The sequence below is a fragment of the Aotus nancymaae genome, unplaced genomic scaffold (assembly GCF_030222135.1).
Source record: "Aotus nancymaae isolate 86718 unplaced genomic scaffold, 86718_ANA_hifiasm-v0.15.2.pri h1tg000010l, whole genome shotgun sequence".
Taxonomy (NCBI): domain Eukaryota; kingdom Metazoa; phylum Chordata; class Mammalia; order Primates; family Aotidae; genus Aotus; species Aotus nancymaae.
The window spans coordinates 27,525,836-27,546,041 of NW_026988421.1; the positions used below are offsets into that span (position 1 = coordinate 27,525,836).

A 20,206-nucleotide genomic window follows, 5' to 3' on the forward strand; every position below is an offset into this window, starting at 1 on the left:
TTAGAGAACTGGCCATTGTAGGTCTTTTCTGCTTTTCTAAAGTGAATTTAGTGCTAGTGAGAGATGCCACATTGCCAGCCTGAGAGATGGGACAGCACCAGCAGCTCCATGCAGGCTCTCACCTCCCACACGGCCCCTCTCCTTGCCAGTGTGCTGCAGCCACCACTTCTGATTGGCTTCTCCTGGGAATGAAGACGGCCAGCAGAGGTGCTAATTGTGACAACTGAGTGGGAGGTTTGTGTGATGATTATCTGTCCGAGCAGAATTACACTAAAACCCCCCAACTCATTTCACAGCAGCTACCCAGGAGCCATTCAGGGATGGTAATTTGATTCCCAGGCCCGGCAAGATTTGATTAGGAATAAATACTGTGTATCTTACCAGAGGTAAAATTTTGCGTAAGTCTTAAACAAGTTATCCTCTCCCTTTAGAGAGAATTATATAGCCAATACTGAAAGTTTAGCCGTATATGCCAGAGTTGGCTAACTTCATACCCTCTTTGGGCTTTATCCACTTCAAGACACTCACTAAATTTGGTGGAAAGCTGAGTCGCTGAGCTAAATAAAAAATGGACAGTACTTTTGTACTTAGGGACAGTATCAGAAAACTCACGGTGGAAAGAACCTAAATGACCAATTTTAAGTTTTAAATGTTTCTTCAACCTGTTTCTAAAAAGTGATAAATAAAAAACAAAATCTGAATTTTTAGAATTTTGCCCTTTTAGCCTCCATCCAGTATATTTTTCTATCACTTTGTATTTGTTCACAATTGTTGTATTCCACTGAACACTATAGCTATTTCTGGTGGTGAGAATGGACTTTCATTAGGGAGTAATTATTTCCTAATTAGCCACAGCCTTTACCCATGTGATATGGAAACCTTGGGTCCCCTGGGAGTTTTTTGATATATATTTTATTTACCCTGTTTTGGATCCCCTGTCATGTTCTTTTTATCTTTCTGTAGTTGTGAAACAGGATTTAAAGATGGGGACCTCTTCATGTCCTACCGGAGTATGTTCCAGGATGTAAGAGATGCTGTTGACTGGGTTCATTACAAGGTACCAAGAAACTGCTGCTTCACCTGCTTGCTTTCTGGCATGTATTTTATGGCCTGGCATTAACTTTCCAAAAGGAGCGGAATATTTCCTTTGTTTAAAAAAAGAAAAAATGGATTTGCCCCCTAGTGATAGCTCTCTAGAATACATTTGTTCTTGTCTTTGGTCTCTGAGGTAATGTTGATCATTCCCCAGTGATGGTGTTTGGCTTCTGGATTTTATTTTAGTTTGCATTTCTCAAACTTAGAAGAGGTTTTATTATACTTCATTATACTTAACATATCCTTTGTGGATGGCAGTGGTCCATTTTTTGGTCCAGATACCTCCCACCTAATAACATTAATTAATATTAAATTTACATTTATTATAAACTGTATTGAATAAAATATGAAATGCCTTTTAATTTCAAACTTAAAATAGAAACTGTTTTATATTTTGAAGACAAATTTTACAGGCAAGGTTGCAGCAAACGATACCTGCTACTTTTTCCTGGCCTTTTCTAGTTTTTCCACTTTACCATTTTGGTAAATCCTTAAGAAATGCATTTGAGGCTGTGGCTCATCCCTGTAATCCCAGCAGTTTGTGAGGCTGAGGCAGGTGGATTGCTTGAGCTCAAGATCTGTCTCTACAAAAAGTTCAAAAAATTAGCCAGGCATGTTGATGTGCACCTGTGGTCCCAGCTAGTTGGGAGGCTGCAGTGGGAGCATGACCTGAGCCTGGGGAGGTTGAGGCTACAGTGGGTTGTGCTCGCGCCACTGTACTCTAGCATGGGCAATAGGGTGTCCTGGTGTCAAAAAAAAAAAAAAAAGATTTGGGTTGATTAGTAAACACAATTTTTTGTATAAATTACATGTTAAAAACTGATTTTGTTAATTCCTTTGTTTTCTTCCCCTAGGGCTCCCTTAAGGAAAAGACAGTTGAAAATCTTGAGAAGTATGTAGTCAAAGATGTAAGTAATACAGGGGAAAATAGATCTGCACAATAGCTCATTTTACCTGTTAGGGAAATAATTAACAAGCTGATTTATAATGAAATGGACAAAGGAAGGTATTTCTTTGTCTTGGCATAGTATAATCACCAAGAATTTTCAGCTAGAGCACAGGTCTATGTAGAGTTTTTCCTGTTTGTTGATAGGCAAGAAGACTCAGTATTTCATTTGTTTGTTTAGCTTCAATTACAGTAATAGCAGCTAGAGGTGTACTGTATGCACATCACCATGCTGTGATTACATGCATTATGCCATTTAATCTGCTGTATAACCCTGAGTTAGGTATTATTGTTACCTCTGTTTTATAGAGAAAAAAGTCTGAGAAATAGAGGGATTAAATAACTTGTCAAAGGTCACACAGTAAGTAGTAAAGCTAAGTCACACCCAAATCTTAACTACTGCACTAGATCATCTCAAAAATGCGCATATATATTACTGTTATTTAAAATCCTTTAACCTGTCAACAGAGAGTAATGAGGAAAGCTTTAAAATACGTTAAAAGGCAGTAGTGGGAAACCTGATAAATTTTTTTTAAAATCTGTGGTTAATAGTATTGTACAAATGTTAATTTCATACTTTTGATAATTGTACTGTGGTTATGTAAGATGTTAATATTAAGGGAAACTGGAAGAATATATGGGAACTCTACTATTTTCACAACTTTTCTATAAGTCTAAAACTGTTTTAGAATAAAAATTAAAGACACATAGTGCCCCAAGATGACATACTTCTTTCTTTTCCTACAGAGTAAAAGTAGCAGAATACAGTATTTTCTCAAAGTACTGTGGTAAAGATTTCTTGTTTTCAGTTTTTGTGCCTCCTATTTTCACCTCCCTCCCTTATTGTTTCAAGAAAGAACACTGAATGGGGAGGGTCCAGGAGAATTTGAGTGAAGGAATCTATTTGCTATGACAGAAAGAAAACATATTTTTCTTTCCAGGCACCTGAGGAGTTAGAATTTCCTTATTTAAGTGCCATGGGTGTGGGTATTTCTAGGTAGCATCTGCACATGTCATTTCATTTTGCAAGGTGTTTTATAAAACCATAGTATACACACTGAAGCCATATCTAATAATCTCTATGTAGAACATTTGCTGATGATGTTTAAATCAGCCTCTCCCTACCTCTAACACACCTCACAGACTTGAAGAAATCTCAAGGTAATTTCAACTCTTTCCTGAGGCAGACATATGAGGAAGGTAGAGATATGTTAGCAGCCATATAACCCCTATAAATATGCATATCATTTTACAAGTAAATCTGTTATATATACTGTATATACTACATATGTTAATACTTTATTTATAGTGATAATGTGGGCTTTTAAATGCAAAATTCTGAATACAACTAACCCTTAAAAGCCTCCCCTATTCCTGTTGTGGTGGACAGAAATCCAGTATATGACAACCAAAGTTCAAAAATAAGAATGTTTTTGTGTTTCACTCATTATCCAATTACATTTTAGGGAAAACTGCCTTTGCTTCTGAGCCGGATGAAGGAAGTAGGGAAAGTATTTCTTGCTACCAACAGTGACTATAAATATACAGATGTAAGTGCTTAATGTTTATGTTTGTGTATTTATGCAGAGAAATTATTTTGGCCTAAAGAACTGCAAAGACAATGAGGAGGATAGAAGTTCATCCAGTGAAAGTAGTTTCTTGCCATCTCATTTTCAAAGCAGAGTAAATAGGCAAAAATATACAGAATAAGAGTGGTTATCAAATTTTTCTAAAAATTTAACTATTTTCACTGATTATAAATTGGCTACTTGAAAATTTTAATCTTGGGGTTATTTAAAAATTTGTAAAGATTAAAATGGCTTTTATCTCTTTGGAGCATCATTTCTATGAGCTTGAGCAGTCGCACCCTTTACTGATGTGTGCCTGTGACTTCCCTGCTGCTGGAAAACCTGCAGCAATAGATGGTGCAAAGATGTTTTGGCTCTTAGTCATCAAAATCTACTACCTCTTAATAACAGTTTTTCCCCGTGATTAAAGCATGTGGAAAAACTGATCTAACTCCTTAGTTTCACCTTACTTTTGCTGAGACACTTAGAAGTTTACAGTAGTAGCAAGAAGTCCCATTTCCCTCAATTCGCTGTACATATAAACTTGATTTAGACACCTAGTGATATGTAGTAAACAGTTTTATATAAACCATTGGTTTGTAGACTTAGTTGCTAGGGATGATAGTAGCGAAGCCAAGGTAATACGTTATTTCTGTGTGAGTCATTAGTTTTCTCTATACCCCTACCTCATATGCTCCTTACCTCCAAATGTGTGTTCAAAAACATCTTCCAGAGGAAGTATGTATCCTCCCTGAAAATGTCAGAAGCTTTTCTTTTTGGTATGGTAAAGCATTAATTTCTGGCTTCTACTGCCATGATTTCATAAAGTTTAGAGGAATCAAAAATGTGGTGAATCCTATGTTGAAAAATACATGTTTTATGGAAAGCTCGTAATTTCTTTAGGTTATATGCCTTTTGCAAAAGTAGTATATGGACCTTACGCTAATTTTTTTTTTCCAGAAAATTATGACTTACCTGTTTGATTTCCCACATGGCCCCAAGGTACTATATGTGACTCAATAGACCATTGCTTTGAAACTAATGAATGCATTTAATCATTCTGGAATATTGAGGGGGAAGGAATTGTTCAGAACCCACCCAGAAGAGTTCCTCTTTTTAAGCCTATTGTCTAATCTTTATTAACATAAGAAGTAATCTAGGAGCTAGTAGAATTTAAAATCAAATTGCTAATTTAGAGTCTACAACTTGAATACTTAGTAGACAGAAATAAAGGGATATTCGTGTGCTATTTAGTTGGATGGGATCAGAACAATTTTAAGCCCAAGAAGTTCTATGCAGAATTGATAAGTTTGTGTGGCAATGAAAGGAATTTTCAGGTTGTGGAAGATATTGGATTAACAGAAAAAGAAAATGTGTGTATATTCTTGCAACTTCTACATTTTACATTAGTTGTTGCTAAGTTTTTGCCAAGAAGGCACTTAACCTTGATGTTTAGCAGACAAGTCTTCATTCATGCAGTGCGGCTGCACTTAGGTTTAAGGAATACTTCTTGCAACTTAGAATTTTAGTCCTAGACTTTTGTGAATAAACACCAGCAAATCCCTGTTTTGAGAATACCTGAAATCACAGTGTGCAGTACCCTTTGGGTTGGTCTTAAAGGGTTAATGCCAGGGTTTCATTTCAGGATAGTCATGATTTTAATGGGCATAATTCGCTCATTAGTATTGTGATTAGCTTACACTGTGAGCCAAAAGCCAGTGTGTACCTAGAGCTATCATTCTGACAAGGTAACCAGTAAAATTTCCTAGTAACAGTTTCATGTTAGTTTGTATACATAGCTCTGATGCAGATCTACCTCTCTCTTAATCTGTCCCTTGGGTATTGATTTGCATCTCTCCCTATGTCTTTTAAGCTCCTTTTAGCAAGTTTCAGAGTGAGTACACTTTCATATATTAAAGTGCTATAAGATAAGTTATTGTAATTCACTAGATGAAATGATTTAAAATGTATAGAATATTATTACAGTCATTTAGTATTTATACCTTGTGTGCTTCCCAAAGGATATGGCTTATAATTAGACATAATACCTTTTTAAAAAATAAAATAGTGGGATCTTCTGTCTATACTTATTTTTATATTCCTTGCATCTGAGTGAGATTAAATAGTAAGCCTTAAGGTAAGGAGTGATGTTTCAGCTTTTGCTGTTTCTCCTTCACCAGCCTGGTAGCTCCCATCGACCATGGCAATCTTACTTTGACCTGATCTTGGTGGATGCACGGAAACCACTCTTTTTTGGAGAAGGCACAGTACTGCGTCAGGTGGATACCGTAAGTCAGGAGGATGATCTGTCTGCTAGCACACTGTCCTTAATGTTTCTCCTTTCCCCACTCTTACTCTCTGTAAGGAAATAGGAATTTTTTTTTTCTATTAGCCATGTTTCTCCTTTGAAATTAAGAATTTTGGTCTTAACTGAAGCAGCCAAACCAACCCACTAATTGAAAAGAGTAAGTGCCATTCACTTGGCTGTCTGGCCAGGTAGCACTGGCGGTGGGGGTAGAATGGGGGGGTTGTGGGGTGAGGGGGAGGATTGTGATAGGATGATAAAGTATTACAAAGTCCATATTCTTCACACAGAAAACTGGCAAGCTGAAAATTGGTACCTACACAGGCCCCCTACAGCATGGTATCGTCTACTCAGGAGGTTAGTCACAGACTTCCGTTTATTTAATGTAAGTCTTTGCTCAGACCTCTCACTGTGAAAGCTTTGGTGATCTCTCAGCAAAGTGCCATGTGTACTCTTTAGTATTCTAAGATGTCATCTACTGAAGTTTACTGTTTAGTCACCTCTTAATGCAATAGGAGTCTAGGTTTAAGCAGTTGTTAGTATAGCCTAATGAATCTGATTTTCACTAAAATGATCTTTTTTTTTTTTTTTTTAATCCTATTGGAGGCTTTTTTCAGTGCCTGGAATCACTTGGGGGTACTTCTCAATATGTTCTCAAGGGTTTTTCAAGGAGCTCCATGGGCATAGGTATATAGTATGTTGTAGTTACAAACAGTTGAATAAAACCAGCTTAATGGCAGATTTGTGATGAAAGTGGCAGTGGCTCTTTTGAAGGTTATTTTCACTAATATGAGGATATAGTTTTGTTGCTCTTGGATTTGCTGATCAAGAGCTCTGATCAGCACAGTGGAGCTGAAGGCCTTGTCTTTGAAGGCAGTAAAAAGAGAATGGTGAGTCTTTATTTTTTTCTAATCTGTTCCTGACATAACTATAAGAATAAAATGAATCATAGAATTTAATGGTTATAATACTTGGAATGCTGATTTTAATATAGAGACAGTTTTCTCATTGTTCACTCTGTTGTTTCAGGTTCTTCTGATACAATCTGTGATCTGTTGGGAGCCAAGGGAAAAGACATTTTGTATATTGGAGATCACATTTTTGGGGACATTTTAAAATCCAAGAAACGACAAGGGTGGCGAACTTTTTTGGTGATTCCTGAACTTGCGCAGGAGCTGCATGTCTGGACCGACAAGAGCTGTAAGCCATTTCATAAACCTTTGATGCAGTGTATATTGAAATGACATCTTTGATAAACCATTCCTTTGTATTCAGAAATTCAGAGGTGGTCAAAAGGTGGGCCTCGATATTTGGATATCTCCTTCCCATAGAATATTTAGATATTTTACAGAACTCCAGAATTTGAATAAACATGAGAGGTTATCTTGTTTAACCTTCTTGAATCTCTTTGAAGTCAAGTATAGAATGTTGGTGTCTTGAGTTGTGTTACAGTCACACTGAGTTGTGAACTGGAACTCAGCTTTTCCTCCATGGACCCATATTTGCCCAACCATGCCTAGTAGTCCCAGTCTCTCTGCTAACAGCCTGTATCTGTGATTCTGGGGCAGTGATGGCTCTGAATGTTAATCACCTCTGGTATTTTTTATTTACTGTTCTGAGATATAGAGAATGAGGCCATATTGTATTCCTGAACTAAGCTACACTGTGTATATGCAGTATATATACTATGCTGAATTGAGTTACAGATATAGTCTTAAAGCATTGTTTGATATACAAGTTCTCCAGCCAGCCTTGGTGCACATTACCTGCAGTGTGGTGAAGGTGACTCTGGAAACTCAACCTGCCTGGGGTAGGAGCCCTGGCTCCTTAACTTGAAATATGCATGCCCTTAGGCAAGTTATTGAGACACCGTGTGCCTTAGTTTCCTCAAATGTAAAAATGGGGATAATACCTATCTCCTAAAGCTGATGAAAAACTTAGGTAATATGTATATAAAGAAGATAGACGTGACAGCCTCTCTCAACCAAGGCTCCTCATCTGAAACACAGAAAATCATCGTTATTTTACCTAACGGAGCTGAATACAGAAAATTTAGTAAGACTTTTCTCATTCTCCTAAAGAAGGTAGATAGAAGAAAATGTGTTATATACAATAGATGGAGGGGGGCTTAATTCTGAGGAACCCAGGTTGAGATAGGCTGCAACACACAGGAAGCATGCTATAGATGCTGACTGTTGCTGTTATTATTGTCAGTACTATCAGTGGGATTCACATTTTCATTCACATTTTCAACTTACCGCCTGTGAAGTTTTAGAAATCTGGTTGATTTGACCCTGGACCTGTGACTCAGGACAAGTCACCTAATTCTCAATCTTTTATCTAAAAATGGGACTGTTAACACTTGCTTAGCTGACTATACCTGAGACAGTATAAATTCTGGGCTGGAAGGGAAAGTTGTAGTCATTGTGTTTAAGCAGGAGGAAAGGCAATTAAAGAGAAAATGATGGTGTTCATCTATTGTCAGACTCCAAGCCCGTATCAATGAGTTATCTTGATGAAGGGAAGGAGTAGGTCACTATATACTCAACTATAGCATGTTAGTCCCAGGTTATACTTTTCAGTGACATCTGTAACCTTTTAGTTTTAGCAGCAGTTGAGAACTGGGTGCTTATTTATTTAAAATATCTTCCTTTTCCTTCCAAACCTTAACTAGCACTTTTCGAAGAGCTTCAGAGCTTGGATATTTTTTTGGCTGAACTCTACAAGTAAGTTTTCTAAAAATTTCTTTCCTAAAAACTTCTTCAGGAATCACTTAGATATAAGAAATGTTCTTTCCAGGCTGGGTGTGCTGGGAGGCTGAGGCAGGAAAATTGCTTGAACCTGGGAGACGGAGGTTGCAGTGAGCCGAGATTGAGCCATTGCCCTCCAGCCTCAGCAATGGGAGCAAAACTCCATCTCAAAAAAAAAAAGGTCTTTCCAGGCTGGGCACAGTGGCTCATGCTTGTAATCCCAGCACTTTGGAAGGCCAACACAGGCAGATCTCTTCAGGCCAGGAGTTTGAGACCAGCCTAGCCAACATGGCAAAACCCTATCTCTAGCAGAAATACAAAAATTAGCTGAGTGTGGTGGTGCATGCCTGTAATCCCAGCTGACTTGGGTAGCTGAGGTTGCAGGGAGCTGAGATTGCTCCACTGTCACTCTGAATAACAGTGTTACTTTAAAAAAAAAAAAACTTTCTCAGAGATGTTCACTGAGTTTTTCTTTTATCTTTAGGCACCTTGACAGCAGTAGCAATGAGCGTCCAGACATTAGTTCCATCCAGAGACGTATTAAGGTATCCAAATGAGATTTGGGAGGAAACTTGGGAAACAAAGTTTAAAAAGGATTTTTTCACATTTCTGATTTTTATAGAGACTGGCACTCAACTACTACTGCTTAATAAATATTTGTTGAATGAGCTGAGAATCAATCTTGTTCTTTGTTTTAGAAAGTAACTCATGACATGGACATGTGCTATGGGATGATGGGAAGCCTGTTTCGCAGTGGCTCTCGGCAGACCCTTTTTGCCAGTCAAGTGATGCGTTACGCTGACCTCTATGCAGCGTCTTTCATCAACCTGCTGTATTACCCATTCAGCTACCTCTTCAGGGCTGCCCATGTCTTGGTGAGTTAAAGTTACAGTTGATAGCCAAGATGTACTCTAAGCCCAGGATCAGGAACCAGCTGTGTGAGATGGCACAAGAGATAGTTTGAACATTTCTTTCTGATGTACAGAGCCCATGGGCAGGTTGTATGGTTGCCTAAGAAGGGGTCTTTGAGAAAGTAGAACCAAAATTGGAAGTTACAGGGTATAACTTTACTCTCTGAAGTCTACTCTATTAAAAAGTTTTATGTGGGCCAGGCATGGTGGCTCATGCCTGTAACCCCAGCACTTTGGAGGCTGACATGGGAGGATTGATTGAGCCCAGAAAGTCAGGGCTGCAGTGAGCTGTGATTTGCTCTACTGCACGCCAGCCTGGGTGACAGAGTGAGACCCTGTCTTAAAGAAAATGTGGTTTTTATATTCCTATATTCTGATCTGTTTCGGGACTATTTTGTTTTTGCTGTGAAATAGAAAATAAACTATCTTTTCCAATTTCAGGCTGCAGTAGACAACATGGGCACGATTTTGAGGGGCAGGGAGAGAGGAAGACAGGCAGCTAAAAGTAGTTCTGTGAAGATAAGTCTAAATTGACTTGTCCTGTGGTCCATTATTGGTGTAACTGCATGGCCACCTAACAGAGGAGAGGGGTTAGGATTTGGGAAGAAGCTACTTTGCTCTGCCTGCTTTCTGAGCCTCTGGCTTTGTTCTATCTAGATGCCTCATGAATCAACGGTGGAGCACACACATGTAGATATCAATGAGATGGAGTCTCCTCTTGCCACCCGGAACCGCACATCAGTGGATTTCAAAGACACTGACTACAAGCGGCATCAGTTGACACGGTCAATTAGCGAGATTAAACCTCCCAACCTCTTCCCACTGGCTCCCCAGGAAATTACACACTGCCATGATGAAGATGATGATGAGGAAGAGGAAGAATAAGGAGGAAAACCAAAATGCCGAGCACCCATTAAACAAGTCCTGGCAGGACTCACAGGAACAAATCATGTCCCTGTTAGGGTTCTACTGAGGGGGAGGGAGGGGGGCTACATGAAAGGTACATCTGAAAAGTTTCTGAAGATTCTATTGTTATCATAGAGAGATGCTTCTTTTGGTTTTGTGTATCTGTACTCTCTGCAGATAGTCCAAAATTGTAATAATGGAGTCTGTATTAGAAGAAAATAAGGGCAAAACCAGGCTGAACTGCATGCTGGCTCCATTGTGGCTTGTGACACTTTTTTTAAATCATCAGTATGTCATAGTGTATCTGGATACACAAGGGGTGGTGAAGGGTCTCAGAGTAGAACAAAGAGTGGGAAGAGGTGATCTGAAATGCTGTAATGTTACAAATTGTGCTATAACTCCAAGATCCAACTTTTTCAGTGCATTACATGGTATTGTATATCGGTGGAGAAATATATTATTTCCATGATCAACGGTAGTCTCTGTTAAGGTCAAGTTTCCTTTTATAAGCCGTTAAATCATCCTCAGTGACTCTGGCAAGGCTGCCTCTCTATCAGTGGCTTTGCACAGATATATTCTCTACTTGCTTTAGGGCAGGATTCTATTTTGAGGGAAAAGACAGTATTCTTACTATACTTTTTTGTTTGTTTGTTTGTATTAGCACAAATGCTTATTATTTGTTATCTATCTAAAAACAACCTTTTCCTTATCTGTGATAAATCTATAGAAAGAATTTAGCTGTAAGAGGACAAAGGAACAAAGGGAGGAACTTCCTTCTTATACTACAGTAGAACATTCATTAGTGTGGGCTATATAGCTATGGCTCATGCTACCCAATTCCAGATTTTTTTATCCTCTAGAGTTGACTGCTGTATATTAAAGTTGAACATTAGAGGATGGGAAGAGGGCTGTGTAAGCCAGAACCTTACTAAAGCAGAGAGCACAATCAATCAATCAGTGTGAATAAATTCACTCAGAATCCCAAGTCGAGGTCAGGCACGGTGGCTCACACCTGTAATTCCAACACTTTGGGAGGCCGAGTTGGCGGATCACCTGAGGTCGGGGGTTCGACACCACCCTGACCAACATGGAGGAATCCCGTCTCTACTAAAAATACAAAATAATTAGCTGGCCATGGTGGCTCATGCCTGTAATCCCAGCCACTTGGGAGGCTGAGGCAGGAGAATTGCTTGAACCCGGGAAGTGGAGTTTGCGGTCAGCCAAGATCACTCCATTGCACTCCAGCCTGGGCAACAAGAGTGAAACCCCTCAAGAAAAAAAATCCCAAGTCGAAATCACTTCTTGTTTTAAACAAGAATGAATCATTACTGTATATGTTAGGGTATTAAAACTGTTTCACCAGTACAGTGAAAGTTGTTGTTCCAACATCTTAAACAGTGTATTTATAGACTCTTAGTTTAGCCATCATATATTTTCTTCCGTTCTTGTCATTGGTCAACAGGGGAGGGTAGATGATTAGCTGCTCCAGAATTCAATAAAGTGTAATATTTCTAATGCTGACTTTGACCTATTCTGTAGCACAACTGTAACAGCTATTGGTCTTCAAGTGGGTTTAGATTTGGTGTAGTAACATCAGTTTGACATTCTCTTAAAGGAAATACGTATTTTCAAGGAATGTGAAAACGTTCCCAGATCTCTTTTTTGGTTAAAAAGAAATATTCAAGAACTGATATATTGTAACATGATTATATTCATGGTATTTCATAGGCCTCACAGTTTTTTCCCCAGAAAGTTTTTTGGAACAGGACTGTGAAGTGAGGCTTTAAAAAAAAAAATTCATTTTATAAGCAGGGAACATAGCCCGATTACTTAGTCAAGGATATACTGCCTCACTACTTTGGATATATATGGCTTTAGAATAAGTCATCCAAGAAACATACATTCTAAATGGTATCTATTGGGAATATATGCCCCTTTAAAAGAATCAGGTCAGAAATGCAATTGGAATAGCAATTAGACTGTTGCCCATGTTAGGAGACTGTGTGGTCATCCCAATTACTAATTATTATTATCATTCAAGATGGAGATGTCCCAGTTTAAAATAGTCCTAAGTTTTCTTAAACCCAAATACTTTATGAATATATTACATCTACAGAGCTACCTTATTATAGTAAGTACATTTACATATTGTTCCTTTTAGGGACCACATGATGGCTTTGATTTACCACTTTTTGTATTACATCCATATAAGTGTCTCTTACTAGCCAGATGATTCCATGGCAAATGATTCTCTGGGTCCAAAGATAGGAAAGTGAAAAGCACACAACCAGCTGGAATTAGAACTCCACTGCTAGTCACAACTCCTCTCCGTAGGACCACCAAAATGTATTATTAAAGAGCTCTAGGATTCCACAAAACCCAGAGCAAAATGTTGCCTCTCTGTATATTATTCTTGTTAAGAGTGTACTGGGAAGTCAATGGTCCATGGGTAGGAAGAGCAACCATAATTGGGCTTTTTAAAACATAAATTAGGAACTTCTCTCTGTTGCCAGTAGTTAAGGAAGTTGAACTTAAAAGGTGTACTTTTCCTTTGAAAAAAAATTCTGAGGGGTTTTACACCATGAGACGACCAGTCTGCCATCTCTTTACAGAATTTTTTCCTAGGCATTTTGAAAACACTATTTACAGGCATTGTAGAACACCAGGCAGCCCCTTCTTGGGTGCTAGATGGAGCTCCCAACCTTACAGCAGCTGGTCAGAGGTACAGCAGACCCAGGCCCTGCTGGGTTTCCTTGGGGAGAGGAATTGCTCAGTACATCATCTCTGCAAAGATGGTCAGTGAAAGCTCATGGTATACTTCAGAAAAGTTGGTCACAGCCAAGAAAGTTCAGTGTTCTATTTAGACCTAAGATATTTTCTCTTGCCATAAGCATAGCTCTGCTGAGACCTAAAATAATAAGGCAAACTTTTCAAGCTACCCTAAGAAACTTTTAGAAGTGGTTTTTAATAGAACTACAAATCCTTAAGTCACATTAGCATTGTTTTTAAGGAACCACTTATAAAAGCCACATGCAATTGCATGTCAGATTTAAAAATTTTGTTGTCCATGTTTAGATATTTCTAAATCAGACATATTTATTTAAGAAATACTTTGTCAACAACTTTAAAGCCCAGCAATTTTTCCAGGGCTGCCTGGTCATTTTTAAATAAATACTCTGCTTATTCACCACAAATAGCCTGAGACAAACAACTGCATATTTAAGTCTGTATTAGGGTAGGAACCTTATCCAAATTCCATGTTATGGAAACTATTTAATCTCTTTGATGGTGGGAAAAATGGTAACTATGATCTAGCTATTGCCATACAGTTAACACTCCAATTCCTCACTTGGCTTCGTAGTTTAGGGCTCAAATACTTTTGTTTCTCATAATGATCTTTATTGGTGACCAGGGAATCCAGCTTTTCTTAAAGGTTTTCCCCAAATAGAACGATTTGAAATGATACATAACTTTTGGGAGGCCCTGAGAATGAAATCTCTACCAGAGCAACCTTGAGGATGACGGAAGAAAAACATGCACTGCTGCTAAGGAGCAGGGATGACCACAGGCACAGGCAGCCAGAAAGCAGAAACCCACACTGCCCGGCACACACCTCCCGATAGGAACACAGCACGCCACACTGTTCTCGCACTGCTAGGTATCTAGACAGCAGAAAGCAAGTCCTTTAAACAGGCAGCAGCACATTCGTTTATAAAATGAGTAAAAAGCTTTACTGTTCTTTAACCTGGATTTCTTAACCATTTTTCCCTGTCCTCAGACACAGTGTCTTCATTTCAAGACCACACAGTCTGACTGATTCCAACAAAGGTAGGTGATCTCAAAAATAAAATATATACAGTAAAGTTTCTCTGTAGAGCTGTAACACAAAACAGTAGTCCCCACTGAACACAGAACATTACATCTCAAACTTGCCGACTCTGTTTACCATAAGGCTGAGGAATCCGTTTTCCAATTTAAAACAAAATGATGAATTTTGCATCTGCTCCCTTTATTTCTTCACACAAAATAACTAGGTATAAATATGTCTCTAAATGCTCTGGTCTCCCATGGAGCTCTTCCCAAAGCCATGTCTGGCCAGGGGTATAAACCAGGCCTGAAGAGTCTGGACTGAGATAAACCTTCCCACACAAACTGGAGCCCAAGCAGCTGAGCACACATTTTTCCCAGGAAAGACAGCAATAGTCCTTCCACGTCTCACAAGTTCTTGAGATACTTGGAAAGAAGATTTGCCAAGCAAACCTTCCCCACACTGAAAAATGTTTATTCAGTGTCCAGTCTTTAAGAGAGTGTTCTCACCAGAGGTAATCTTTGATTTGAGGGTGTATTTTGAAACAAAGAATTTTTTGAACCCACTGACCTCAAGTCAGTGACTTAGGAGAATTGTGGTAGGAAAGCTGGCCCAATCTAAAAATTCCTGTCATGTGTTGGCCTACTGTTTGAATGCTGCAGTCACTAATACCCTGACAGGAAAAGCACTTCAGAGAAGTCTGGCAACTAATTCCCCTCCTAGAAACGTGCATCCTCAGTCCTCACAGTCATCTACTAGGGGAGAAGGCTGCCAGCAGAAAGTGAGAGAAAAGAGCCCTAGAACCATCCCTTTGTCCTGGGACTGCTTGCAAATAAGAGCACAGATGTGAGGCCCTTGGAGGGAAAATGACGCAACTACCATGCAAAGAAAGCAAAAGTTTATTAGCCATCTAATAGAATTTAACTTTTTGGCTGTAATAAGGAATCATGTCTTTATTAAATTATCTTCAAAAAGTATAAAATAAGTTTCCAGAAATCAACTCCAGGCTATAAGAAAGTCAGTTTTTACCACTTTGTCTACAAGACCCTCTGATCAGTATTTGTTTCCTCAGAAGTGCCGAGTCGAAAAACGTCTCTAAGGAGCACAATTTTTGTGAAATAGAAACCCCGGAGTGCATCAGGATAAAGCTTAGAAATGAGATGTGTCTGCACTCCGAGGATGCAGCGGGTGGGGAAGTTTAGGCAAATCTAATCTTGACAGCAGGAAAAATTGCCTCCATTTTCCTTGGAGCATTTCCTGATTTGAGCTAAGGGCTCATCGAGACCAAGTGAGTAAAACAGGAAAAAAACTAGCCAAGGCAGCAGGCTGGGAGTGAATGTGCTACAGTGATTTCTTTCCCCAGCTCTGCTGCCACTTCTGCCCCGCTTCTAAGGAAAGCAGGCTCCCAAGATGGCATTTCACTGGACTATAGATACACCTTATTCTACTTTCAGGAGGTCGGGTGATGACTGGGGAGGTGGGAGTGGTAGTTAAGTCAGGCAGTGTCTCAAAGCCAACTTGTCAGCAGCTCTTCCCTGAAATGTCTCTATCCACAGGACAAGTGTAAGTAAAACAGACTGCAAATGCCATGGTTAAATAAATTCAGTAGTGACTATAAATGGACCAGTCAAGAGGCTAAATTCTCAGAGCACGATTCTTTTTGGAATGTACAATGGAGACTAAGAATGGAGAGAAAAGAGTTTCCAAAAAGATGTGGCTTAGGAATGGATCACAGAGGGTCCCTGAAGCTCCACCCTAAGTTCTTCAGGGACTAGTCACGTGAGTGAGGAGAGTAAGAAGGAACAGAAGACAAAGTGGTGATGGAAGAGAACGTGTATCATCCACACCAATTAACTGGAGACTGCAGGATGTCCACTGAACCCCAAAGAGCACCTGCACCTGCCTTGCCACACTCAGGCCGGATGTTTTTAACTTGAGAGTGACCTATCCGTGCATGCTCTGACCTTCCTCCCAGGCTTAGCATAGCAAAGGAGGAAATATAAAGCCATCCTCATCTTCCAGAGCCAATTGAGAGGCCTGAATGAGGCGTTTGGTCTTACCTAGGAAACACCACTGGCTTAGCCCAGCTGCACTGTGTGTTATTAGTGACTGAGCAGCCAATGTATGGGGCAATTCGACTGGATACTCTGAATGTTCTTATGTAGAGAGTAACTGATGGAGGACAGATTACAGCCCTTGCAAAGGAGACCACCTTCCCCCTAGGACTGGCTGTACCAGGCTGTGACTTGGAGGCACAGAACTAGTACTCACTTCTTTTAAGACTTCACACTGTCCAAAGAATATGCTCTTCTATATTGCCTTGCTGAGGTCCAGTCCCAGCTTTTCTACCAGCAAAGCCAGGCAAGTGGGCAGGGCAGTTGGTTCAGCCAGGCTGAACACAATGGCATGGTTGGTGTTGCATAGATGAAAGGGAAGAGGGAACACACGTCTGCTAGAAGGGTGAACAGAATATCTTTTATCTAAATAGAATAGAAATAACAAAAACCTTGTAAAACAATCACAAAATTTACAAATAAATTGGTACAAAATAAATAGGAGAGATTGTACATCTACATCATTTGAATTATAAAATGCATTCATTATGACAATCAGCTCATTAATCCTATACATGTCATTTGTGCTTATTTAGGTTTATGTACACAGCTCTGAACTGTGTTCAGAAAACTTCACTGCTCAAATGCATGAACTGTACACTATGATACAGTGAATAAAGGCTGAGAAGGATGAAAGTCAGACACAAAGCAGGGTCTTGAGGGCCAAGGCAATGTTGGCACTGGGCCTTAAAACCAAGAAAAGGCATACTAAGAGCCCAGATGGGCAGGCAGCTTCTATTATCCAGAAAGATAGATTCCGCAGTCCAAGAAAAGCAGAAGAAACCATTATCCTTGTCGGGCCAGGCAACTGACCTGCTTTGAGAGGAAGGAGGCTGCAGACTCACAGCTAGACTCTGCCCTACATAGGGAAGAGAGCCTGTCACCAAGAACCACCTCAGAACTATCTCATGGAGGTATCTGAGAGGCCTTGCCACAAGGTAGGAGACCTGCCTCTATCCTCATCCAAAACACTGGTCCTCAAGAATACAGGTGGGCCCAACTAAAGGGGCTGGGGATGCTAGGGCCAACATAAAAGCAGCAACCTCTTTATAAAAACAAAAAACACTACCCTTTCACCTGCTTTAAGGGATAGCAGAACCCTAGGATCCATGGATGAGGAAGCTTCAAGATAGATTTTGTCCTAGTCACAGATGAAGTACTACCAGGCATATGTACATAATAAATAATATAAAATAAAGCATATACGCTTGTGGGTTTAAAGGACTCCAGAAACAAGAAAAAATGGATAACTTCACCTTCACGGTAGACTTCAGACTTGGGAAGTAATGAATCAGAAGCTAGGCTGGGGATCTCTGGGAAATAAGAATCCTAAGACCTCATTCTTTCCAACTTTGCTCTGCTCTGGAAGCCTGAGCCTCCAATAAAAAGGGCAGGCACCCAAGCCCCACCAGGTCCACTGGATAGTTCTCTTCAGGGTGAATCTGCAGAGGAATCTGTCCCCCAAAGAACTGCATCCTAAAAGTGAATCCATGTGGATCAGATGTGGGCACATGCCAGAAGGTATGCTTCCAAGCAAGGCAAGACAATACTCCCAGTCATTCTCATCTGTTCATGGTCCCAATGGGTATGAAAACCTGAAAACCTTGTGTACTCAAGTTCTTCTTACAGTATGTGTTAGATCTGTGTACATATAAACCTTGGCAAACAAACACCTAGAACTTTACTCTCTTGCAGCTAGAACCTTTGTTTCCATGTTGCTTCAAGTTCAACCTGGTATTTCCCATCAAAAGATATTTAAAACAATTCTAGTAGAGATGATGGCTGTGGCTGTAGCATACAGACAGAAAGCTTCCTTGAGCTGGGCCAACCACAGTGGTCTGAGAAGCAAAGAAGGCCCCCAGCCTAGGATGGTGGGAGGAAAGCTGCTCCCTGCTCTGCAGCTGCTGTGCACTGCCATCTCCTCTTCGCGTCCTTAGGGTTGACCAGGGACTGTGGAATATGAATCTTCAGATAGGAAAGAAGGTAGCAAAAGGGAAACAAGCAAACCGTGATTGAGACGGAAAGCTTGCAAGTGCTAGAGGAGGAAGGCTCACCTGTCACAGCCTTGCTGAGTAACGGCAGCAAGCTCAGCCTTGGTGCACCACTCACCCCTCAAATGGAGGCAAATGACCCTCAACTTAGAAGTCTGCGAACGTCTCTCTCCTATTAACCAACTTGAACACCTAAGAAATATGAAAAGCTAAAGATTTGCAAACGGCCCTGAGGTATAAAAATCCACTGAGAAGTTGCTCATTGATAAAATTATATCAGAAAACTTTCTGAATCCCTAAATCACTTTGCTATTCAACCTCCTATAGCCCTACCAATTCCAGGTTAACATACAATTCACCCAGATACCCTTGACAGACAGAAGCACCACTAGCCTGGAGCCCAGAATGGAACTACATGGCCCAGGACAAGAGCCAGTTTCCTCAGGCAATAAGCAATGGTACCTCAGAGGCCTCCTGGACCTTAACCTGCCAGCTCAGTCTTGTTTATCTCCTCAACCCTTTGCAAAGAAAAGCCCCTACCTGGGCTCAACAGCAGAGGGGAGTTTTTCCCATGCCACCAGGGGGCCTGGATCATGCAATGTAGTGTGCAAAGCCAGCCCTCCCTGGCCTGCTCTTGCTTGGAGTCCCAGAGAATAAGGTAAGAGCCTTCCTGGGCCACCCAGGTGAGTCATCTGCCTAGGGTCACCCCTGGGGAACAATGGGGGCAACCTGGTTGCCCGGGAGACCTCACCTTCCTGGGCCTAGGCAAGGTGGGGATGGCTACGGATCCCTGCTGGCCTTCAGATGGTGACAGAGGTGGTTGTGTTTTCACCAGCCAGGACACAGGCTTGATCAGCCAGGGCCTACACAGGTCTGTTCCTCAACCTGGAAAGAGGATTTCAGGGCAGAAGTTCATGGTCCCTGCTTAGCTCCAATTCCTATTGCTCCATTTCCTAGGGAAAACGTGTATCTATTTGTATCTACCATTATTTTCCTAGACGTGGAAAAGCTGGCCCTTTAGTGTACAGTGCTGAGGACAGCACGGGTAATATACTCACAGTTACTGTTCCATATTAGAGTGAAGCTCTGCATTCAACATTTGCACTGTCCCTTGAAGTCACATTAGAAGATGGTACGATGCCCCACTCCCTCCCACTCGGGGATGCCAACCGCTTCCACATGGGCATTGAGCTCCCTGCAGGGAGTGAGGTGAGGAGGGAGGAAAGAAAGAGTTCAGTGTGGTATCCTTTCAAGTTCAAATTATGTAAGAACCAAGATTTAAGTTAATTGATTAGCACCCCGATATCTGTCAGTTGTAAGATTTTGTTTTCCTAAGAGTTTAAATGTATGATTTTGAATTTTCCTGATGAATACAGGTCAAAGCAGTGAAGGGAAGGAACCTCCAAGACAGCAGAGAAAAGGCCTCCTCATTTACAGAGCGAAGGCGAATGTCCCAGGACTACCTGGATGCTAGGAATTTAGCTCCAATGGAGCCATGGGGTGCCAGTGGCTGCTCAGGGGCGGGGAGGCCCTGTCCCACCCACAGAAGCCCTGTATAGGAGGGCAAGGCCTCCATCAGTATCCAGAACTCAGAGGCCTGCATTTGGTCCACTCGACCCACACCCTTCCACACTTGAAAAGGTCGCAGCTGTGGGAGGACAGTCCAGCAGAGGGAGCTACAGAGCAGCCACTGGACATCGAGACTGCAGCTATCGGATGGTCTTTCTCTGCTGGACCCCACGGGCTCTGTAGAGATGAATGGCAGAGGCCTTCCAAGCCAAAGTCATTCTCCTGCTGCCCGAAGAAGCAACA

At 40.7% G+C, this 20,206-nt stretch overlaps 2 protein-coding genes across 4 annotated transcripts in view; one reads left to right on the forward strand and one right to left on the reverse strand.

The window, feature by feature from the left end:
- The window catches only part of NT5C2 (5'-nucleotidase, cytosolic II), a 111,862-nt gene extending 100,908 nt beyond the window's left edge, over positions 1 to 10,954 (forward strand). For both annotated transcript variants that reach the window (XM_012439410.2, XM_012439413.3), the window contains 11 exons: positions 964 to 1,057; positions 1,950 to 2,003; positions 3,508 to 3,591; positions 4,570 to 4,611; positions 5,790 to 5,897; positions 6,205 to 6,271; positions 6,944 to 7,114; positions 8,589 to 8,640; positions 9,149 to 9,209; positions 9,363 to 9,539; positions 10,233 to 10,954. In XM_012439410.2, the coding sequence (XP_012294833.1) occupies positions 964 to 1,057; positions 1,950 to 2,003; positions 3,508 to 3,591; positions 4,570 to 4,611; positions 5,790 to 5,897; positions 6,205 to 6,271; positions 6,944 to 7,114; positions 8,589 to 8,640; positions 9,149 to 9,209; positions 9,363 to 9,539; positions 10,233 to 10,460 (1,138 nt within the window). In that variant the 3' untranslated portion in view covers positions 10,461 to 10,954. The remainder of the gene's footprint in view (positions 1 to 963; positions 1,058 to 1,949; positions 2,004 to 3,507; positions 3,592 to 4,569; positions 4,612 to 5,789; positions 5,898 to 6,204; positions 6,272 to 6,943; positions 7,115 to 8,588; positions 8,641 to 9,148; positions 9,210 to 9,362; positions 9,540 to 10,232) is intronic.
- Positions 10,955 to 16,742: 5,788 nt separating this feature from the next.
- CNNM2 (cyclin and CBS domain divalent metal cation transport mediator 2) overlaps positions 16,743 to 20,206 on the reverse strand; it is a 161,239-nt gene continuing 157,775 nt past the window's right edge. For both annotated transcript variants that reach the window (XM_064373914.1, XM_064373915.1), the window contains one exon: positions 16,743 to 19,589. The gene's annotated coding sequence lies outside the window, so the exon portion shown is untranslated. The remainder of the gene's footprint in view (positions 19,590 to 20,206) is intronic.